Raw genomic sequence first — 19,117 nt, 5'->3', positions numbered from 1 at the left:
CACTACATAAAAATCAATCAAATAAAGAGCTTGTGACACTGGCTCTCTCTTATTCCAGTGACAGAATGATTTTGGCCTGTGGTCTCAACAGAGAATTCTGCAAATAAAAGTTAAGTCATTCCCCAGGATCTGCAGTAATCAGAGAGGACTAATTTCATCTCACAGAGCACAAATATACCAAATACAGCAGTTCATAGTCCAAAATATTCCAGGGATACGAACCTCCAGGAAAGTTAAACAATATATAGAAAGTTGGTTTGTACTTTGCTGAGTTCCTAAGTCACTTACTTCACAAGCTGCCTGACTGTTATTAAACTGTTTTGTTAACAGTTCAATCCACTGAAGCATTGTAGGCTGTGGAAAGAAATACAGGAAAAACTGTAACTTCAAATAATGAATTTCAGCATCATCTTTAAACACTTTTAAATGGTTCAGTAAAGCACCACATCTTAAGAATTATAAACAAGAAACATTTTATGAATTAATAATACATTGCACCTACAGATAATACCAGTCCATACACTTTTACATCCACATTATATTCCATTGTGCATTCTCACTATAAATGTGGTAAAATGGCACTCTAAACATTAACTTTGCACCATATTTAGTAATATTACAGCTCAAAACCCCACTTTTAAAATGGAAAGTACAGATCTGCTTTTCACTAGATTCATGCAGCTACTTAATGAGAATTTACAAGTAAATGGAATACCTTTTCCTTTGAATGAATAAATGTCTCTAGTACAAAGGAAGTGCTTAACTGGAAAAAAAAATGGAACCATTAATTTAGAATGCATGAATTCAAATGTCAACAAGGAAATAGTTAAGAGAAGATGAGATTCTTTGGAAATCCTTACCTTTGCTGTCATCAGAGAAACTGCTTTGGGATCTGGTAGTGTACTTGGGATGCTACTACACAACTGCCACATAAACCTAGAGTCAGTAATTTGATTTGTTAATTAAAATAAACAATGATAATCTGCAAGAAGAAAAGAAGCATTAATATTACATTTTTAAAGAAAAACTTACCCAAAATATGTATGTTCAAAAATGTTCTTGTCTTGAAGGAACTGCATGTTATCATGCCATATCCACTGAAGAAAAAATGCTACCATCAGATACAAGAAAGCAGTTTACTTCACTACTTAAGCATGATTTTAAAAATATTTAAATGATTCCAAGGCTAAAAGCCACAAGATTTTTCTGTATGAAAAACTATTTCTGAAAGCACTTTCTTTAGTTTAAAGAATTGGCTCAAAGCAGTTTTATTCATACTACAGGGAGTATTGGTTGTGCCTGCCATGGGATTGCAGATCAGAGCTTCAAACCTTCTCCTCCTTCTGTGGCCTCATTTTTACAACTTAATTATTCAGAGTTTTGGGCTCAAATTTTGAGAACAACAAGTTTAAAAAGAATCACAGCTGAAGTCTAACCCAAAGTTTGATGAGCTCTGAGAACTTCTGATAAATTCCTACAGAGTAAGATTTCAATCTCCATCATTAAAGCAGAACAGGATTTCTGCCATGTCCACTGTTCCTCTCTCTAAAGTGAAGCTTTTGATCACATCAATTCATAGTGATTTTCACAGCAATACAGTTTAAACATTTAATTCTGATAAAAATCTATTAATATTTTGAAGACCAAGAAGGATAAAAGCATGATCTGATTTGCTGGAATGGAGAGACAATTTCAATTAAGAACCTAAAACGTGGCAGATGCTGAAGCAACACTTTGGCCAGAGGGAGCAGGGACATGAAAATTTCCAGGTGGCAAAAAGGGATTTATCCCATATACAGGACAGAATGAGAAAACATCTAAAATTCACATAAAATGTAAATCCTAATTCCCTTCTTTCCATGACCATCTCCTAAGGAGGACAGCGAAATGAAAGGACTGCCACCTTAGTGCTTTACATTATTTTTGTTTTCCTATGTTTATTCAGATTTCTGATGTGTTTAGGGCTTCCTAGAGTGTTTTAAAATTGGTGTTAAAACAAATCAACTTGTACCTCCAGCAATTCTGATGAAACATCAAATTTGTAGTCTTTGCCATTTTCCTCCTCTGGCTCCATCCGTTTATAAAACAGCATGTAAGCACTGTGTGTCTTGGAGAAAAAAACATCTGTATCATTTTTGCTTTGAGAGAGAAATCATGAAATCAGAAATATAATCACACAATAAAGGTTTGGAAGAGAAATACCTTTTCAAAGGAGAAGTCCATAAACTTATCAGTAACAGAATCGTAAGTTTTTGTCTGTCAAGAAGAAAGCAAACCCATTAATTACAATCTTTTTAATGTTTAGTTTCTAACAGTTTGTGATAGTTCACTTGCACATTTCTTTCATGATATTTATGAGGGTTGCTGACAATTTAGTTCTTGCTCAAAGCAATCTTGTTTCTTTTTTTCTTCTCTGGCCTCTTCTGAATTTTCAAAGCTACTATGCAATACTCTGCCTCCATCCCAAGCAATTTCCTGGCTCATCCATCTCCCTGACACCTCTTCTTTAGAGGCATCTAAAGGTATTTTATCTTTGTGCCAAACAAAGGATTTTTTGGTTTTATTTCAGCATAATGTCCTTCCCAGACAAGAGAAGTTGTCTGATGCCCAGGACTGCTTTAGTAAGATACTGTGTTATCCATAATGTGCTTTAATCCTGTACACAGCTGTAAATAATGATCAATTCAGGCACAAACTGACAACATCTGACTGTTGTTTGCATTAATAATGGATAAAAATTATTCATACAGGCAGCAATACAAGGCACAGACAAAGATCAAAATGCTCTTTTTTTTCCCAGAATACACCTAAGCTTGAAGCAATGATTCCTTCATCAATGGCCTGAGCTAAGCAGCCACCCCAAGGAAGGATTCCTAAATCAGCTTCACACTCACTTTTTTATCCCTGAATAAATGGTATGATAAAAACCAGATCTAGTTCAGAAATGACACTTCACTAATTAACTTTGCTTCATTGGTAATACCTGTGCTGTATTTCTGAGAGCTTCCTTTTAAAGGCTGATACAAAGAGCTGGGTTGTAAGAGGTTGTAACAGATACTGGAAGAGTTGAACATGACAAAAATTCAGGTGACAACTTACAGTCATTTCTCCACCAAAGCATTCAGAAGCAAGCTGGGCAGAGTCAAAGGGTTTAACTTCAGCATCATTGAAAAGGTACCTGCAAGGCAGGAAGAGGCTTTCAAACAACTGCTGCTCATCTCCAGGGGCAAATAAAGCCTCCAAAATTCCTCAGATTGAAATATTCCTATTCATTTCTAATGTCTTGTTTAATTCCCAGCAAATGAAAATCTGGTCCCAAAGTGACTTCCTTCCAATAACAGCAAACAAGGAGGAACCTTGGGATCCCCACTGGAGCAGGGATTAGGTCATGAGCTGCTTCTGTTTCAGAAATGCTCTGGAGCACAGAAAGAAAGGAACCTTTATCTCCCATGCCAGGGCTCCAGTGAGAAATGGAGATACCCCATCCAAAACCAGCAGGCAGTGTTCCCTGCTTTCTCCTGCCTCTCTCCTCCTTCCCATGCCCATGTCCCTCCCCTTTCCCAAATTCTCCAGCCAGAACTGTAGCTGGATCCTCATCCAAGGCACCAAGCAGATTTCAGGAAGGACAATCTAGGAAATCTTTTGTGCTGCAGTAATTCCAGTCTAGTCCCATCAGGAAGCAATCCCTGGCTGTGGGGAGGCCAGCACAGCATTCCCTGCCAGCCCTGTGTCTGGGGGACCACAAAACCCTCCTGGCTACTGATCTGCAGGCCAATAAACCAATAACCTTCCAGCTAGCAATTCCAACATCCTGGGCTTCCCAGAGGAACCTACAGGATGCATCCCCTATGGAACTGCACCTAAGCTCTAGTTATTCAAAATATGGAAAGAGAAATGGCCCAGCTCACCACTTGTTGTTTTTGTAAGCATGAGGATTGACAATGTCCCTGATGAAACTGTAGTAATGGCCCCCATCTGCTGTTCCTGTGTGAACTGTCACACCAATCAGGTCATACTCATAACTCTCAGTTTCCTTCAGATATCCACCATCTTCCTTAAAACCTGAAAGAATTCAACACCATATTTCATCAGTTATTCCCTGTCTTGGGTTTAAAGACAGGTGTTTGCTAAGGAAGGCAGGAGCCTCCCCTGAAATGGAAAATGGAAACCATATCCTCCCTGCAAATTGCCATAAATTTTAAATTAAAGGGGGGCTCTCAGGCAAAAAATATAGGAGCAGGAATAACAGTTCTTTAGGGAAGAAAATAAAAAAGATAAACTAAACAATGCAGTAAACTAAAACACCACCATCTTCTTTAAAACCTGAAATAATTCAACACCATATTTCATCAGATATTTCCTAACTTCAACATTAGCAACAAACTGGATGCAATTATTTGCAATTCCTCTCATACTTTATGAAAAAATAGAAGAGCAATTCAAATTAAAAAAATCTTTGAAACCAAAAATTGGCCATTTTTCTAATGTGAAATACAGTGTGTGACTTTGGGCATATAGGTTGATTAAAGCTATGTTTGATTTTATTTGCTTCTGTTCTCTACACAGGAAGTGAATACACAAATGAACACAGTGTGTAACACAGACAGAGAGGCAAAGCTTGCTGAATCCATTTAAAGAGCAAACCTTCTTTCCTGTCGTTCTTCCCCATGAGGAAATCTTCAGTGTAGGGTGTCATATCCAACCGTAAAGGGAATGAAAAATGGGTGTTGACCTTCTCCTTCATCATGGTCACCATATTAAAGGTGTATCTCATGGTGTTGAAGCTCAAGATACGAGGTAGTTTCTTAAAGCATGCCCTGGAGGATCACAAATAAACCTGATTTAACAAAGGCTTACATGGGTGAACTGGATTTTCCCAGATTTTAAACATTTATTTCAAGTGTAACATTGGAGATCTATTGCTAAGACATGAATATCAAATTCAGTGCCCCAGAGCAGGGCAGACTGAGTGGCAGCAGGAAGGTCAAGTTCAGCCCATTAAACAATTCTGTTCAGGCTGTCTTTGTACCTTGGAAGGAACAGCAAATTTACTCACATGGCAGGAAGCAGCTTTCTAAAACAGTTCATAAAATAAGCCATGAATGAATTCAACAATGCAAACCCCCTCAGTGCAGGGAGTTACCATCTTCCAAAAGACAGAGGCAGAACATCTCCTGCATAAAATCTCAGCAAATTTCCAATCATGATTTTTAAGGAAGTTACTCTCTCACCCATGTCATTTATAACAACAAAATTTTCCAACTCTAACAAAGGAATGTCTTAGCTCCAATACCAAGACAACATAAAATTTTAATTTATTTTATAAGCAGAGTTTGCAAAGCATGGAAAAATTTTTAAAACTACAAATTCTAATTAAGAAATTCAGGGTGACATGAAACCTAAGCAATTATCCTGCATAATGAGTAACCAACCAACCTCTGAAAGCATTCAGGATTTTAAACCCAGGAGTAATGTTTCCAAAGGTACCAATTTCTGGGTTTTTAAATTTAAAAGGTCATGAACATTTTCCTGTGTCTTTTGCTAAGCTACTCTGGATTTTCTGTTTTGGAAATCTGATTTCCTTCTAATTTCTGGTTGGAGCAGGACTGATCCCTGTGCAATCTGAAGGATTCCTGTTACTCCCAATGGAATTCCAGGGATTTACTGAAAAGAACCATCAGGAATATTTATTTCTTCCTGGCCACACCTTTTCTCAGCCCGCACTTTCTTCCCACAGTGAGAACAGGTGTACATGTTGTCACCTTCCAAGGTGTCTTTAATTGTAACTTCATCAAGAGATTCCTACATGGAAAAAAAAACAAAAAAAGGAGGTTACATTTATCTTGGATATTCATATCTTGTGCTTACATGGCCTGCTTTCCAAACCCTTCCCTTTCCATCTTACTTTCAGTTTAATTAACATTTCCATAAGTTATTAAAATAAAGCCCCAGAATCTTTTACACACCTGAACTAAGAGAAGAGCTTGACAGGCAAAACAGTTCCTAACCCATATTCAGAATTAAGGAACCAGCTCTTAACAATGGTACTCAATATTCCAAGAATTCAAATTCGTTAAATTCAAAATTCAACTGGGGAATAATGGTTGTTTAAAAAGCTTGAAAACACAGAATTATGCTGGTGTAAGCATTAGCAGTAGTACTTGCAAATGTTAAATCTTTTGACATTTACAGATCTCCTATAAAATGACCACAGCATGTTTAAAAGAAGTAAATAGTGATTATTGACTGTAAAACAACAGCCAGTGACTATTGCTGGCTCCAGCTGAGGGCACACAGCAGTGAAAAGCTGAAATTAAATGACCTCATAAGATCAACCCCAAAAGAGCCCAAAACTGGAGTGCAGACAAAAAGCTCTGACACCTTTGAGTGTGTGGCAGTGCTCTGTGCCCTGTGGAGCTGAGATCTGAGCTTCACCTCAGCCTGGCATTACTCACATAAATATTCTTCATGTCTGCCACCTGGCACCTCACTGTGTAGAACTCCTCAGCTGTCTGACTCACGTGCTCACAGTCCTGAAGCAAGAGAAAAGCAATGAAATCCCTTTCTTTGGAGAAGTTAGGAAATAATTATCTGTAAAAGATCAGGCTAGAGAAGGAGCACTTACCAAAGAAACGACGTTGTTTGTGATAACACCTCCAAACAAACTTTTCACTGTGTTTTTCTGGGAATGAAAGAATAAATACATTCTGTCAAGGAAATCTGAGCAAATCCCTGAGTTCTCAATCTCCCTTTTGCTACCTTTTAATAACTCACCAGTTCTGGAGACATTTCCTCTATTTTTGTTATCAGGTCAGTGAAGAACTCAGTCATGTCCTTCTGCTCTCCAGTGTTCAAGGGCTGCTTGTCCATGGTGTAGGTTTTACAGAAAGGCCTTGGGTTGTAGGCCTTACATTCACTTTCCTTTGGATAAAAGATACCCAACAACACCAAATCAACCCAAAGCTTTTTCTTTTCAAGTTACACAGATGCACCACATACATATATGAGTATCTGCTTTTACAAAGAATTTTTACATACAATAATTTCCTAAATGTTTAAATGTTTCTGCTGAAATGCAAAGCAGTTTTTAACTGATAACCATTATCGTGATACCAGTGAGTAAAATATCATTAGTCAAAAAGCATTAAAATATTTAGGAAATACTTCATAAAATGAATCATTAAAATAAAATATCTTGGCTGAAGATGTAACGTGCACTTTCTGCATATCTGCTCAGACACAACACAAAATTGAGAACATCAGCTTGTATTTATGTATTTCTGGACATTGCTGACTTTAATCTTGCCAAGTGCTCAATTCTCATTCAGACTCCTCTGCTTTCATCCACTTTTCACCAGGATGTGTTCAGCCAGAGAGAAGAATGTGCAGTGCAAAGCAATTCTTTAGAATCCATCCCCATCCACTGCCTTGCACACTGGGAATGCAGGACTTACTCTGTTCTCTTTTAAGGATGTACAGCAGGACAGCACCTCCTGTAAATATTGCCTTTTATAGAAAAGATAAAATATTGCCTTCTATAGGAAAAAATAAAATATTGCCTTTTACAGGAAAAAATAAAAATATTGCCTTTTATAGAAAAAATAAAATATTGCCTTTTATAGGAAAAATAAAATATTGCCTTTTATAGGAAAAATAAATATTGCCTTCTATAGGAAAAAATAAAATATTGCTTTTTATAGGAAAAATAAAATATTGCCTTTTATAGGAAAATAAAAATTGCCTTTTACAGAAAAAATAAAATATTGCCTTCTATAGAAAAAATAAAATATTGCCTTTTATAGGAAAAATAAAATATTGCCTTTTATAGGAAAAATAAAATATTGCCTTTCACAGGAAAAATAAAATAGTGCCTTTTAGAGAAAAAAGGCTTTCTCCAAGATTTCAATGGTAAGTCTTGCTATGACTTTCTGTTCCTATGTTATTTTCTGCTTAATGAACACCTAATTTAATAATTTCTATGATTCATGGGAGGCATTACAAGTGAAGATTCTTTACCCCACCTCTCTTCAAAGTGGTTGTGAATTTCTTACACTAGACCAGTGTCAAGACACTCAACTCTTCTCAGTTTTTTTTTGTTTATTTCAGAATTGTTTCAGTGTTTTAACAGCAGTGAACACCGGGGAACTGCTGGAATTTTGTTTGGTCCTGAAATTTCAAAATTTTGCTGCATGTCAATGGATTAATCTTTAAATATTGGAGCAAGGAAAATGCAAATAATAAAACTCATGATTTTTATTTTATCACCACCTCCCCAACACCTCTGTAATTCACTGATTCACCTGAACCATGTACAAAGAACCTCTAAAATAGGACAAGTTCCACAATAGCCTCTTTCCCACCTACCATTAGGTATGTAAACATCTTCTGGAGTTCCAGCAGAGTGGTCTTGTGTTTCATATCTTCTGAATACTATCAGAAATTAATGAAAGAAGACTTGATCTTTTTATTTTCCAAAAACATACATTAAACAGATGCAATATCCAAATAAAAACCCAATTACTTTATAGTGGATCATTAAGAAAAATGATTGTGTACAGGAACACACAGTCTATTAGCTTCTACTTGGAATATTTATATTTATTATATTTATTTTATACTTTTTTTGGCATGTCAACATTAAAAAACCTGAGAATAAAATAACTCCACTTTCTAAAAATTTTTATTGAAGGTAGGAGCTTTTGGGGAAGTATTACAAAGTATGAGTGGTTTTGGAATATTGTTTTTAATTCCCAGATGTTGTGAGGGCTCTGAGCAGCCCCTCTCCACAATGTATTTCCTGTGCAGACCAGCAGTTCTCTTATTTAGCTTTTTATTTGCATTAATAAATGGCAAATCCAGAAGTTCCATGACAAGTAGCAGCAATGAACAAGAAGAGAAATTGATGAGGTCACTGCCAATTAGGGTGTTTCACACAGTCTGTGTGCCCTGCTGAGGTCAGGGACCAAAGTGATATTTTCTCTCTCACAATCAAGAGATAAAAATGATAAAATTGCATTTCTGGATGTCAACCAAAGTATGATAATTACAGGGCCTGCTGTACTTCTGGTAGCACGAGATAACATGATCTGGGACTTTATAAACATTCACAGAAAAACATTTCTTAACAAAATGACAAATCAGCAGTTAAGAAACAACAGACAATTCACATAAACCCAAGCCTGAATCAAGCTACTTGAAAGCAACAGAAATGACTTTTATAACATTTTATTTCACTGCCACCTTAAGAACCTACCACATGAAATATTTAAGAAAAAAAAATCACTTCAGACACCAGCAAAAGCATCCAAGCACACAAAAAGCAAACCAAAGCCTGAAGAAATTCTCTTTATCTAGATGGAAATCTTAGAAGGCAATCTGTATTTTTTCAGTATTTGCAGGGATTCTGAATGTGAATTTCTCCCCAAGCCCCCCACTCACCTTTGCAGTGAAAATTGCTTGTCTGGCCTCTGGGATCATGTAGAGCTGCTGAATAGTGGAGGCCAAGTAACAGGTGGCTCCAAGGTTGGTTAAACCCACAAACCTGCACTCAGCACGAACGTCATCGTGGGGCCAGTAATCCCACTTGTAAGGGGCATGGGAAGCTGGGGAGGGCAGGAGAAGAGTCAGTGCAGAGTGCAATGTGCAAAAATATCAATGCAGTGAAAAGCTTGATGTTCACACTCATAACATTTCCAATCAAATAAAATGCACAGGATGAGGTGAGATGAGAATTTGACTCCAAGCTCTCAGAAGGCTGATTTATTATTTTGTGATATTATATTAAAAGGAATGCTCTACTAAATCTATACTACAGAAAGAGAGAGGGTACATCAGAAGGCTGGACAAGAATGAGAGCTCGTGACTGACTCCTCAGAGTCCAACACAGCTGATGGAGATTGGTCATTAATTAAAAATTATTCTCATGGAACCAATCAAAGAGGCACCTGTTGGTAAATGATCTCCAGAGCACATTCCCAGACTATCAAATAATTATTGTTTTCATTCTTTTCTGAGGCTTCTCAGCTTCCCAGGAGAAGAATTCCTGGCTAAGGGATTTTTTAGGAAATATCATGGTGACAGTACATTTACAGGCATGAGCCAGACTGTGCCTGATCTTTGGGAAAATGGATTATATATTCCTCAGGAAAATCTTTAAAATCTTTGGAAAGAGCAGCAGCCTTCCTGCAACACCACTCTGGGCTGCAAGGGGCTCTCTGTGCTCTCCAAATGTCAAGTGAATCAGACTGAAAAAGCCATTTTCTTTTCCTCTAAGCTTTCTAGTGCTCTGAATTTCATACCAGATGTAGAGATGGATTTCTTACACAGGGAGGCACCAGACAAGTTTGGCAGGGCTGAGTGACTCTTTCATGAGCCTTGTTCTGACATGGCTGCCAAGAAAGCAGAAGAATGGCAAAGTTCTTCTCATCTGCCAGTCAGGAAGATGGAACCAGCTTAGACAATCCTCCTTGCTACCCAAGAAATTGGACACAGACCCCTGCAATGCATCCAGCCTGCTGTTCACCCCCAAAGATGTCACTCTCTGAAAGCACAGTGTGTCCCACAAATCATTCAGTAACTCTGCTGAAGTGGATTTTCAGGTAAAGAGGAAAAAGAATCCCCAAAATAGTCTGGATTTATTTTACAATCCATAAAAGCTATGTGGGGTTCAAGATTTGAACTTTAAATCCTCAATTATTTTGTCACAGATGAAAGACTCATTAGGGATTCTTCTCAATCCAAGCTATCAGACAGAAATTCAGGAAATATTTGGCATCCTCACATCTTCAGAGACCAGACACTCAAGACTTTCTGTTGCACAACAAATAATAGCTGTAATCTTCATTTTGGCACTGGCACCAAAACAACTATTAGCCCTGAAGCTCCAAGGAGGGAAGAAAAGAAGTTGAATTCTCCTGTTTCAGCAAACCTCAGTGCTGTGACCTCAGGTTACCTGGGCTGGTCAGCCAGTTGAAACAAAGCTCCCCTGCACATTTCACCTCCTAAAGGAGGTCATCAGCCTGGCAGAATAATCCAAAATTCCCTCCCTTGACTGCAATCCCTAAATGAGAGCATCCTAATTCAGCCTTTCTGATGTAAGGGCTCAGCATCTCTCCCTGCCTAGAGCTCATCAAGCTCTAATTGCAAAGCAATCAGTTGACTCCTCTGTACTTCACAGAGCAGCTGGGAGGATCTTCCACCTCCTTCCATCTGACAAAGAGCATTCAGGAATTTGACAAGGACTTTCTCAGGATGACCTTGTGTTCCCCACCCTGGGATTTTTTAAGTGACTGACTTCATTTGTGTAATAAAATTTTTCCTTCTCCATATGGATCTCAACTAGAAAGGCAAATTTGAGGCTCCTTGATGTCTATCTTCTTTATTCCTCACTGTTGTTATAGAAACCAGCTTTTTCTCAGGAAGAGATGGGGAAACTTGAAACCAAACTTGCCATGCTCACATTCTATTTTAAGCAAACTAAAGCTGAATTTTTTCCTCTCAGAATGACCATGCATTTCTTTATATTCCACCTTCTGAGGATGCTCCTGCTCCACTGATAACACCAGACACGATCTCTGACTTGCTGGAAAGTGAAGCACCCGCTCTTTGAACTGAAGGGTTTTATCAGACTTTAAAGAAGCAAAAGTCCAAAATGCTGCAAGAAATGTTATGAACAACTGAAGACACCCAAATCCACTCTTCAGTGAGATCAACCTGAATGAACTGGGAGCCCTGCCTGCCAAAAAACCACATTTAAAACCAAAGCCAGGATGGAAATTTCTACTCTCTCCCTTAATATTTCTCCTAAGAAGGATGGAGGGATAGGCCTAAGACCAAGATTTTTGAAGACAAGTAAGATTACAGGATAACAAAGTAGAAAAGCCCAGTTTCAACAATCTTTGGATCATAACAGTGGAATAACAAGCCCTTAAACAAATGAAGTTTCACAAGTCCTGTGCTGGGTGCACATCACAGGGATAACAGCACTGTGGCAGTTGTAATAAAATTAACATTCATGCAAGTGAGAAATGCTGGATATGGAGCAGGAGCACAGAGCAGATGGCTCTGGAGAACTTGGGATGAACAAAATCTAGGGAGGAGTGTTTGGAAGAAATAACAATTGTGGTAAATGTTACAGAGGAATTACTGAGACTTGGAGTGAGGAAAACACTGATTGTTAAAAACAAATGATTGCACCTGGAGGGATAGAGACAACCTCAGCAGCAGATAATGTGCTCATAGCAAACATAAATACCCAATATTTTCATAAAATATACTATTCATAATATTTCATCTGTACACAGGAGACCTTGGAAGGCCCCAGGTGTAAGAGAATAGAACAAAAGCATTATTATGATCTTTACTGGCTGAACTGTAAGGCACTAAAATCAATTCCACAGATTCTAATAAATTACAGAACCTCAGGTTAGAGAAATTTTAACTGGGCATGTGAAAGGAAATCTAGCTAATGCTAAAAATGCATAATGAGGATTTGCAAACCAAAGATAAAATATTAATTAGCTAGAAATGTTGGTGATTTCCATATTATACACAGGACTGTGGTTCCAACAGGCAGGAAGCATGGAAGCCAAGAGGCACAGCAGAACTGCTTGATGCAGATATCTGGGTACAGACTGAAGTCAACTACCAGAGGCTCTGAAAACAAGCCAGGGCTGCTCACAACTCCAATTCCTCCATGTGGTTTCTACACTTTGGTTTATGTAGAAATATTCCATGGCTCATGTCAGAAAGGGAATTTAAAATCCAGCCCAAGAGGATGAACCATGTAAAAGCCAGTGCTACCCATGTGTACCTGTCATTTAACAGGAGCACACCCTCTACATAATCATATTTCAGAACAGCTGATATGGAAATTATGATGGGATTTCATTGGTAGGTGAGCAAAAGATGCCAACACTTGTGTGACACTGCTCCAGGTGACAGGGGCTAAACAGCAGAGCTATGAAGTGAATTCCCAGAGCAGAGTTAGTGGCCACAAACACTCCAGAGGTTCTTACACTGCATGTGCTGTGCCATGACCCAGTTGTGGAGCAGCCTGTAGTTTTCCACTGAGCCTTTCACCATTTCCACCAGCAGGTCATAAGCAGCAGCCCTGGAGGAGTGGGACTTGCACTTAGGCTGTTGTCTGTCCTTCAGACTGGGCAGCAAGAACAGGAGGTTGAAGATGTCCCTCAGAAACTCCTGGAAAACAGTCAAACTGGCACACTGAGCAGCCTGAATGCATTCTTAAAACATGAACCATAGAGCAACAATTTTCTAGGAACTTCTGTAGACTTTCTGGACCTCTATCATGCAGAAATTTCTGACTTGAATACAAGTTCTGAATCAAAGTGCACTGTAACCACATTACAGTCTAAAGAGGAACATACCAGTTGGAAAAAAGAATCACAAAATATAATTGGTTTTATGATTGATAACCTGACAAACCAGACATGGATTTTCAGTAACTTTTAGGACTAGTTTCTCAAACTTTTCTTAAGCTTTCCATACATCCAAGCTACATAAACCTGACCTTTCTTTGCATACCTCTATTTTAATTTCCACATCCTCCTCCACACTGCATTCTGTGAATTGAGTTCTTACTCTCATTTCATCTGCAAGCTCTCCCTAAGTTAAATACACTTATCCAGCAGAACAACAGAAGCAGTCTGTTCAAATGCTGTCAGCAATGTCACATTTGGACAGTCAAATTACCTTCAGGGCCATTTTATGGCAACAGAATAAACAGACAAGATACAAACAACATCATTAGACACCAGGGCCTACTCTTCAGCTGAAAAGGCCCAATAATAAGTTCTGTAGAGTCTATAAAAAAAGAATCAATCTAATTTTTTTTTTTACACATAATTTGCTCTTTTTTTAAGACAATGCAGTTCCAAAGATAAAATAAATAGTTTTAATACAAATTAAATCGTTTTAATATAAATAAACAGTCTGAATACAAATAAAATAGTTTTTTAGCAAACTTCCCCTGCTTCACCACTTTTGCACCTCACAAGCACAGGTGGAAAGAATGCAACAATCTTGTAACAGATCTCTGCCACTGTTGTTACTTTTAGATTGGACTGCCCAGGATCTGGCCAAAATCAGCTGTTGTTAAGGACTTAAACCAGATAATGCTGATCAACAGAAAAACATTTAAAGACAAGAAATGAAAGCAGATAAAACTTGAGGCATGGAAGAATTCTATCTTGGAAGAATTCTACCCTGGAATTACATAGAGAGGGAAGGAACTGCATGTGCTGCTTGTTAATAAAGGAATATGTGTGGGTTTGTCCATCATCCTAAGGCTAGAAATATGACAAACTTTCATATACTGAGCCCTGCAATCAAAATGTGGTGGGAAAGGCCCAGTTTGGATCTGTCAGAGGTGCTGCAGTGTGCTCCTCACCTGGCCCTCCCGGGAGAATTTGAAAGGTGGTTTGTGCTTGATGACGCTGGTGGCGAGGCGCAGCAGCCCCGTGAGCCCATCGTCCTCAATGTTCCCATCCTGGTGGTCCAGGATCTCCCTGCTGGAGATGCACACACAGGGACAGAAGGAATGTCACAGCTCTGCCCCAGTGACCCTGCACACTGCAAGGGGACATGCTGGGGGCAAGGCTCACCTCCGAATGCAGTCAGCCAGGTGTCTGGCCAGAGCATCCAAATCGAGCAGGGTTGTCTGAGGCAAAAGAAAGAAAAGAAAACAAATGGGAAAGAATGATGGACTCCTTTTGGAGGAATGTTATTACTGCACACAGACAAACAGAGACAATCAAAACTCATTCTCAGGCAGGCTCTAAGGGGAGTTTTCTGATTTATGCTAAGTGGCTGTAAACTGAATTTAACTCTTTCAGCTTTAATCAAACACTTGATTGGCTCCTCCTTGGAACACACTGGAATTATCAACAGTGCAATTATCACAGATAATTACACTATTCCCATGTCTGTGACCTTCAACTAAGTTCACCTTGTGTAACAACCCCCCTTTCTTGACCCTACAGAGTCACTCCCTGAAGCTTCCAAGAGCTACTGAGTACAGAGTAAAGTGGGAGATGGAAAACACCCAAGAGCTGCTCAGAGTCCATCAGCTCTTAAGAACAAATGTCAGAAGACACAAATTAAAAGCAATAAACATTGGTATGAATGCAAGGCAAACCCACCTGAGTTGCATCTTTGACATGAATGTTATCAATCAGTTTGCACAGCAGCCAGAAATATTCCTTACACCCAGGTCGAAGCACAGCTTCCTCTTCGTAATCCTCTATCTGTGGAAAGAAATTGCTTTTGATCTGAAGTAGAACACAAAATAAGTGTATTAAAACAGCACAGGAAGCCAGTAACTGTGTTACAAGAGTATTACTTTCTTCAAGCCTCCAAGGTAAGTATAAGAACAATGTATTTTACAAGGGTAACAGTGTATGCTCTGCTTTTCTTCTGCAATATTTATTAATTTTCTTGAAAAACTGTCAGGATGATCTGTCAGACCTGTAAAAGATCTGTAGAATAGTGTGGAGTTCATCCCACCCACTGCAAATCACAAAAATATTCAGGATTAGACTGGACAAAACATAAAAATCTTGAGCTGATTTCAATTAGTAAATACATCTCTGATTTTAAACTCTCCTAAAAAGCAGACACATATTGCAAAATCTTCTGTAGATTGTTTTATTTAACTCTTTTTTAAAATATCTGTGTAAATGGACATTGAAATTTAAAACCAAGAGCACTTTCCAAAAGCTGTCCTGCATTTCTCCAGGCACAGCCAAGCTGGAAATTACTGCAGTGTCACAGTTTGACCATTTTTGGAAAATTTCTGGAAACATCTAAACCAGAAGCCTTCATACCTCTGTGTATCTGAAAGAGTGTGCCAAACACAGCAATAATATGCTACCATGTTTAGTTTTTATATTTCATATTTTTATATTATATTATGAAAATTTAATATTATATATTACATTGTTAAGGACATAAATCCTTAAATTATATTATATTATATATTATACTGTATATTGTGTAGATTATATTATATTGCATTATATTCCATTATATTATAGTACATTCATTATTATATTTTATATAATATTAAATTATTGTAGATGATATTAAACTATATATTTTATATATTATAGTTTGATATTTTGCTTTTTAACATTAGTTTTAATTTTTACTTTTTAATATTAATTTCAAATTTTAATTATTTTTTTGGATTTATTTTAAATTTTTTACTTTTTGACATTAATTTTAAATTGATCTTTGAGGAAGTCTTATCAGTTTTGAAATTCTTACCCTAATTGGTTTCAGAGCTTGGGCATCAGGGAGAAATTTGAGCAGGGTTGATGCAGCCAGCAGCAGAAAGGAACGATTGATGGAGTCTCCCCCATCCAGGCCAGAGAGAGACAATTTGTACAAACCATTGCAGGACTCGTGGCGAACTGCAGTCTAGGAAAAACAATGAAATTCACATGATTACACACATCCTTTGGAAGATTTTTTACTTTTGTATGTTTTTCTTTCATAGGTACATCAATTCCTCTCCCAATATCTAAGAGGTTAGCAGGGTGGAATGTGTCCTTCTAAAAGAGGGATTAAAAATAAGGTGCATTTCAACTGCTTACAGAAAAATGCAATTTGTACTATTCTAATTAAAAAAATTATTTGCTTGTGCCCTGTGTCTCAAGTTATGTATTTCCATGGGAATTATTACAGTGGCTAGAATAGAAAATATCACATCAGGCATATCAAGGAAACCTACATGAATCCTGAATTTACCCTAACTCTTTCATAACTGCTAATTAATTTAATTTCACTACAAAAACTATTTTCTTCTTCATTTTATTAATAAAAATATCCACCATGTAATCAAGCTTTGGAAGTTTGCACTCTCTCATTGCCAGGGATTTTAAATCAAGCCAGCCTGTAAGCTTTTTCTGTGCTTGAGTAATAAAACAAGAGCTAAGAATTATCACACCATGTCCACCTTGCACCTTTAAGCAATCACCAATAAACACAAAAAAAATTCCACTATAATTGATGCAATTTTTAAGCCTTTATTCCATTTAAGCCTATAGGCCAGCTTTAGTAAAAATCTGGTCAAGCTTTAGTAAAAAAATTACTTAAAGCTAGACCAATCTTTGGTCATGACAAAGATCTTTGTATCAATTGTCATTCACCTCATTCTGTGATTCTAAGTATAGAAAAATAAATAGTAAAAAAAAAATATAATGTGAAAAACATAATGGAGGAAAATATTTCAGCTAATTCGAGTCAGGTGGCATCACCCAGAAATTACAACAAATTACTCAGAAATTTCAACAAATTACTCAGAAATTTCAACAAATTACCCAGAAATTTCAACAATCAGTAATTAAAAATGACCTTCACACAGAAGCCAAGGAGCAAGGTGAGAGTTTATATTTTATAACCTGGTTTGCCACTGAGCACAGGTGTCACCTTCCACTGGTCACTTCTTACCCAGCACTGCAAGGAACTGGAGCAGATCCTGTCCCTTGGAGCAGGAAAACACCAGCCCTGGACTGAATGGCAAGGCCAAGGAAATGACAGGAATTAGGAATGGCCCAAGCTCCCCATCAGCATACCTCTGGAATAAGCAGGGTGAGTTTCTTGAGCCAGTCTTGCAAATGGTCACTGTCAGCCAGACTGGATTTCACCAAGGAGCAGCAGTGAGCCCAGCTCACCAAGAGCCACATGGAATAGTGAGTGACTGCAAGAGGAGAGGAACCCCTGTGAGCACAGCAAAGGCTTCCTGGGCAGAAGGAACATTTATTTCTGTCACAGCAACAGGCAAGACAAAATCTCTCTTGGCACTCAGAGTTTTTCTCTCTTGGCACTCAGTACTGAGCACTGTACTAATGCTGACCATCCAATTAGATGGTCAATTAATATTAGAAATATTACCAGTGAGGGGCACAGTCCTTTCCTAAATCTCTACTTCTTGACCTGTGAGCTGGTGCTTTTTATTACATCTTCACAATTATTTCCTGTTCTCTACTAATTTCTGTTGCCTCAAACAAAAGTTCCATTGCAATCACCTTCAACCTCCAAGGAACTCTGGAAATTTTTAGGTCACATCTTTGTAATGAAATTAGAATGAGAATTTTGCAGTGCTTCAGACTCCATCCAGTGTCACCTTTCCTCTGTAATAAGGCCAGCAAGTTTTCCAGGACTACCATTTCAAATACTCAGTTTTCTGAAGGAATTATCAACAGAGAAACCATTCTTCATCTTTCATTATTTAGGAGAGAGACTGCCAGCAGCAAGAGCCCAAGCACAGACCTATCAAATGAATGGCAGCAATTTCTGGGGCCAATATCATCTGGGATTTATTCCTAGCAAACAAGGCCTGAACACTCAATTACAGATGTGTCCAGGGGTGTCCAGAACAGCTTTTTATGGAATAGGACCCCACCTGTTTTGCCAATGAAGCTTTTCCTCAAGCAGAATAAAGCAAGCTGCTCTTGGAATAAGGTCTAAATTTAATTTTTCAGGTGCAACCAGCGTTTATTCCTGGTATCTCCCTCACCTTCTACTTAACTTCCACCTGAATTTCCTATTTTCTTCTTTGCAAAGTGGTACATTTCCACCTCTGCCATTGGTTACTAATGCAGGATGAAGTGCAGCATGGCACTGGTCTGAATTTGCTGTTCTCCTCATTGATACAACCTGAGCTGAAAATTCTCACATGGAATTTCTGCCACAAGCCCAATAAGAAATGTTTTGGCAAGAGGGAAGCAGCTGAAGAACTCACTGAGCAGAAGATGCCTCCAACCACTGCCCCAGCTTCACTCCCAAAATAAAACTGAATTTCCCCCCTTCCTGGTCTTAGATAAAGTTTGGGGATGAGGGGTGGGAGCAGGAATGGGGGAAAATCCAGATGGGATTTAGCCTGGAAAGAGGATTGGGAGAATCTCAATGAGGTTTCAGCCAGAAACAGAAGCAGGAAAAAGCCAGACAGGAATTCTCTGGAAAGCTTAATCAGGGGAAAACCCAGATTGGATTTCACCTGGAATTGGGACAGGAGGAAAACCAGACTGGATTTCACCTGGAATTGGGACAGGAGGAAAACCAGACTGGATTTCTCCTGGAATTAGGAATGAAG

At 38.2% G+C, this 19,117-nt stretch overlaps 1 protein-coding gene across 12 annotated transcripts in view; it reads right to left on the bottom strand.

The window, feature by feature from the left end:
* USP34 (ubiquitin specific peptidase 34) overlaps window positions 1-19,117 on the bottom strand; it is a 113,605-nt gene that overhangs the window by 23,054 nt on the left and 71,434 nt on the right. For 8 of the 12 annotated variants that reach the window (XM_050972978.1, XM_050972984.1, XM_050972983.1 and 5 more), the window contains exons 37-57: window positions 17,598-17,722; window positions 16,288-16,440; window positions 15,162-15,266; window positions 14,625-14,680; window positions 14,411-14,531; window positions 13,017-13,200; window positions 9,439-9,602; window positions 8,365-8,430; window positions 6,775-6,921; window positions 6,626-6,682; window positions 6,456-6,533; window positions 5,708-5,802; window positions 4,645-4,817; window positions 3,909-4,062; window positions 3,100-3,178; window positions 2,203-2,256; window positions 2,012-2,107; window positions 1,033-1,097; window positions 861-936; window positions 716-763; window positions 223-354 (exon numbers count right to left, since the gene is read on the bottom strand). In XM_050972978.1, the coding sequence (XP_050828935.1) occupies window positions 223-354; window positions 716-763; window positions 861-936; window positions 1,033-1,097; window positions 2,012-2,107; window positions 2,203-2,256; window positions 3,100-3,178; window positions 3,909-4,062; window positions 4,645-4,817; window positions 5,708-5,802; window positions 6,456-6,533; window positions 6,626-6,682; window positions 6,775-6,921; window positions 8,365-8,430; window positions 9,439-9,602; window positions 13,017-13,200; window positions 14,411-14,531; window positions 14,625-14,680; window positions 15,162-15,266; window positions 16,288-16,440; window positions 17,598-17,722 (2,228 nt within the window). The remainder of the gene's footprint in view (window positions 1-222; window positions 355-715; window positions 764-860; window positions 937-1,032; window positions 1,098-2,011; window positions 2,108-2,202; window positions 2,257-3,099; window positions 3,179-3,908; window positions 4,063-4,644; window positions 4,818-5,707; window positions 5,803-6,455; window positions 6,534-6,625; window positions 6,683-6,774; window positions 6,922-8,364; window positions 8,431-9,438; window positions 9,603-13,016; window positions 13,201-14,410; window positions 14,532-14,624; window positions 14,681-15,161; window positions 15,267-16,287; window positions 16,441-17,597; window positions 17,723-19,117) is intronic. The other 4 variants (XM_018918072.3, XM_009093800.4, XM_030235589.2 and 1 more) reach the window with 1 other exon arrangement.

The sequence above is a fragment of the Serinus canaria genome, chromosome 3 (genome assembly GCF_022539315.1).
Source record: "Serinus canaria isolate serCan28SL12 chromosome 3, serCan2020, whole genome shotgun sequence".
In the NCBI taxonomy this organism is placed as follows: domain Eukaryota; kingdom Metazoa; phylum Chordata; class Aves; order Passeriformes; family Fringillidae; genus Serinus; species Serinus canaria.
The sequence above is the reverse complement of the archived record's forward strand: the minus strand, read 5'-3'. Positions and strand labels throughout refer to the sequence as shown.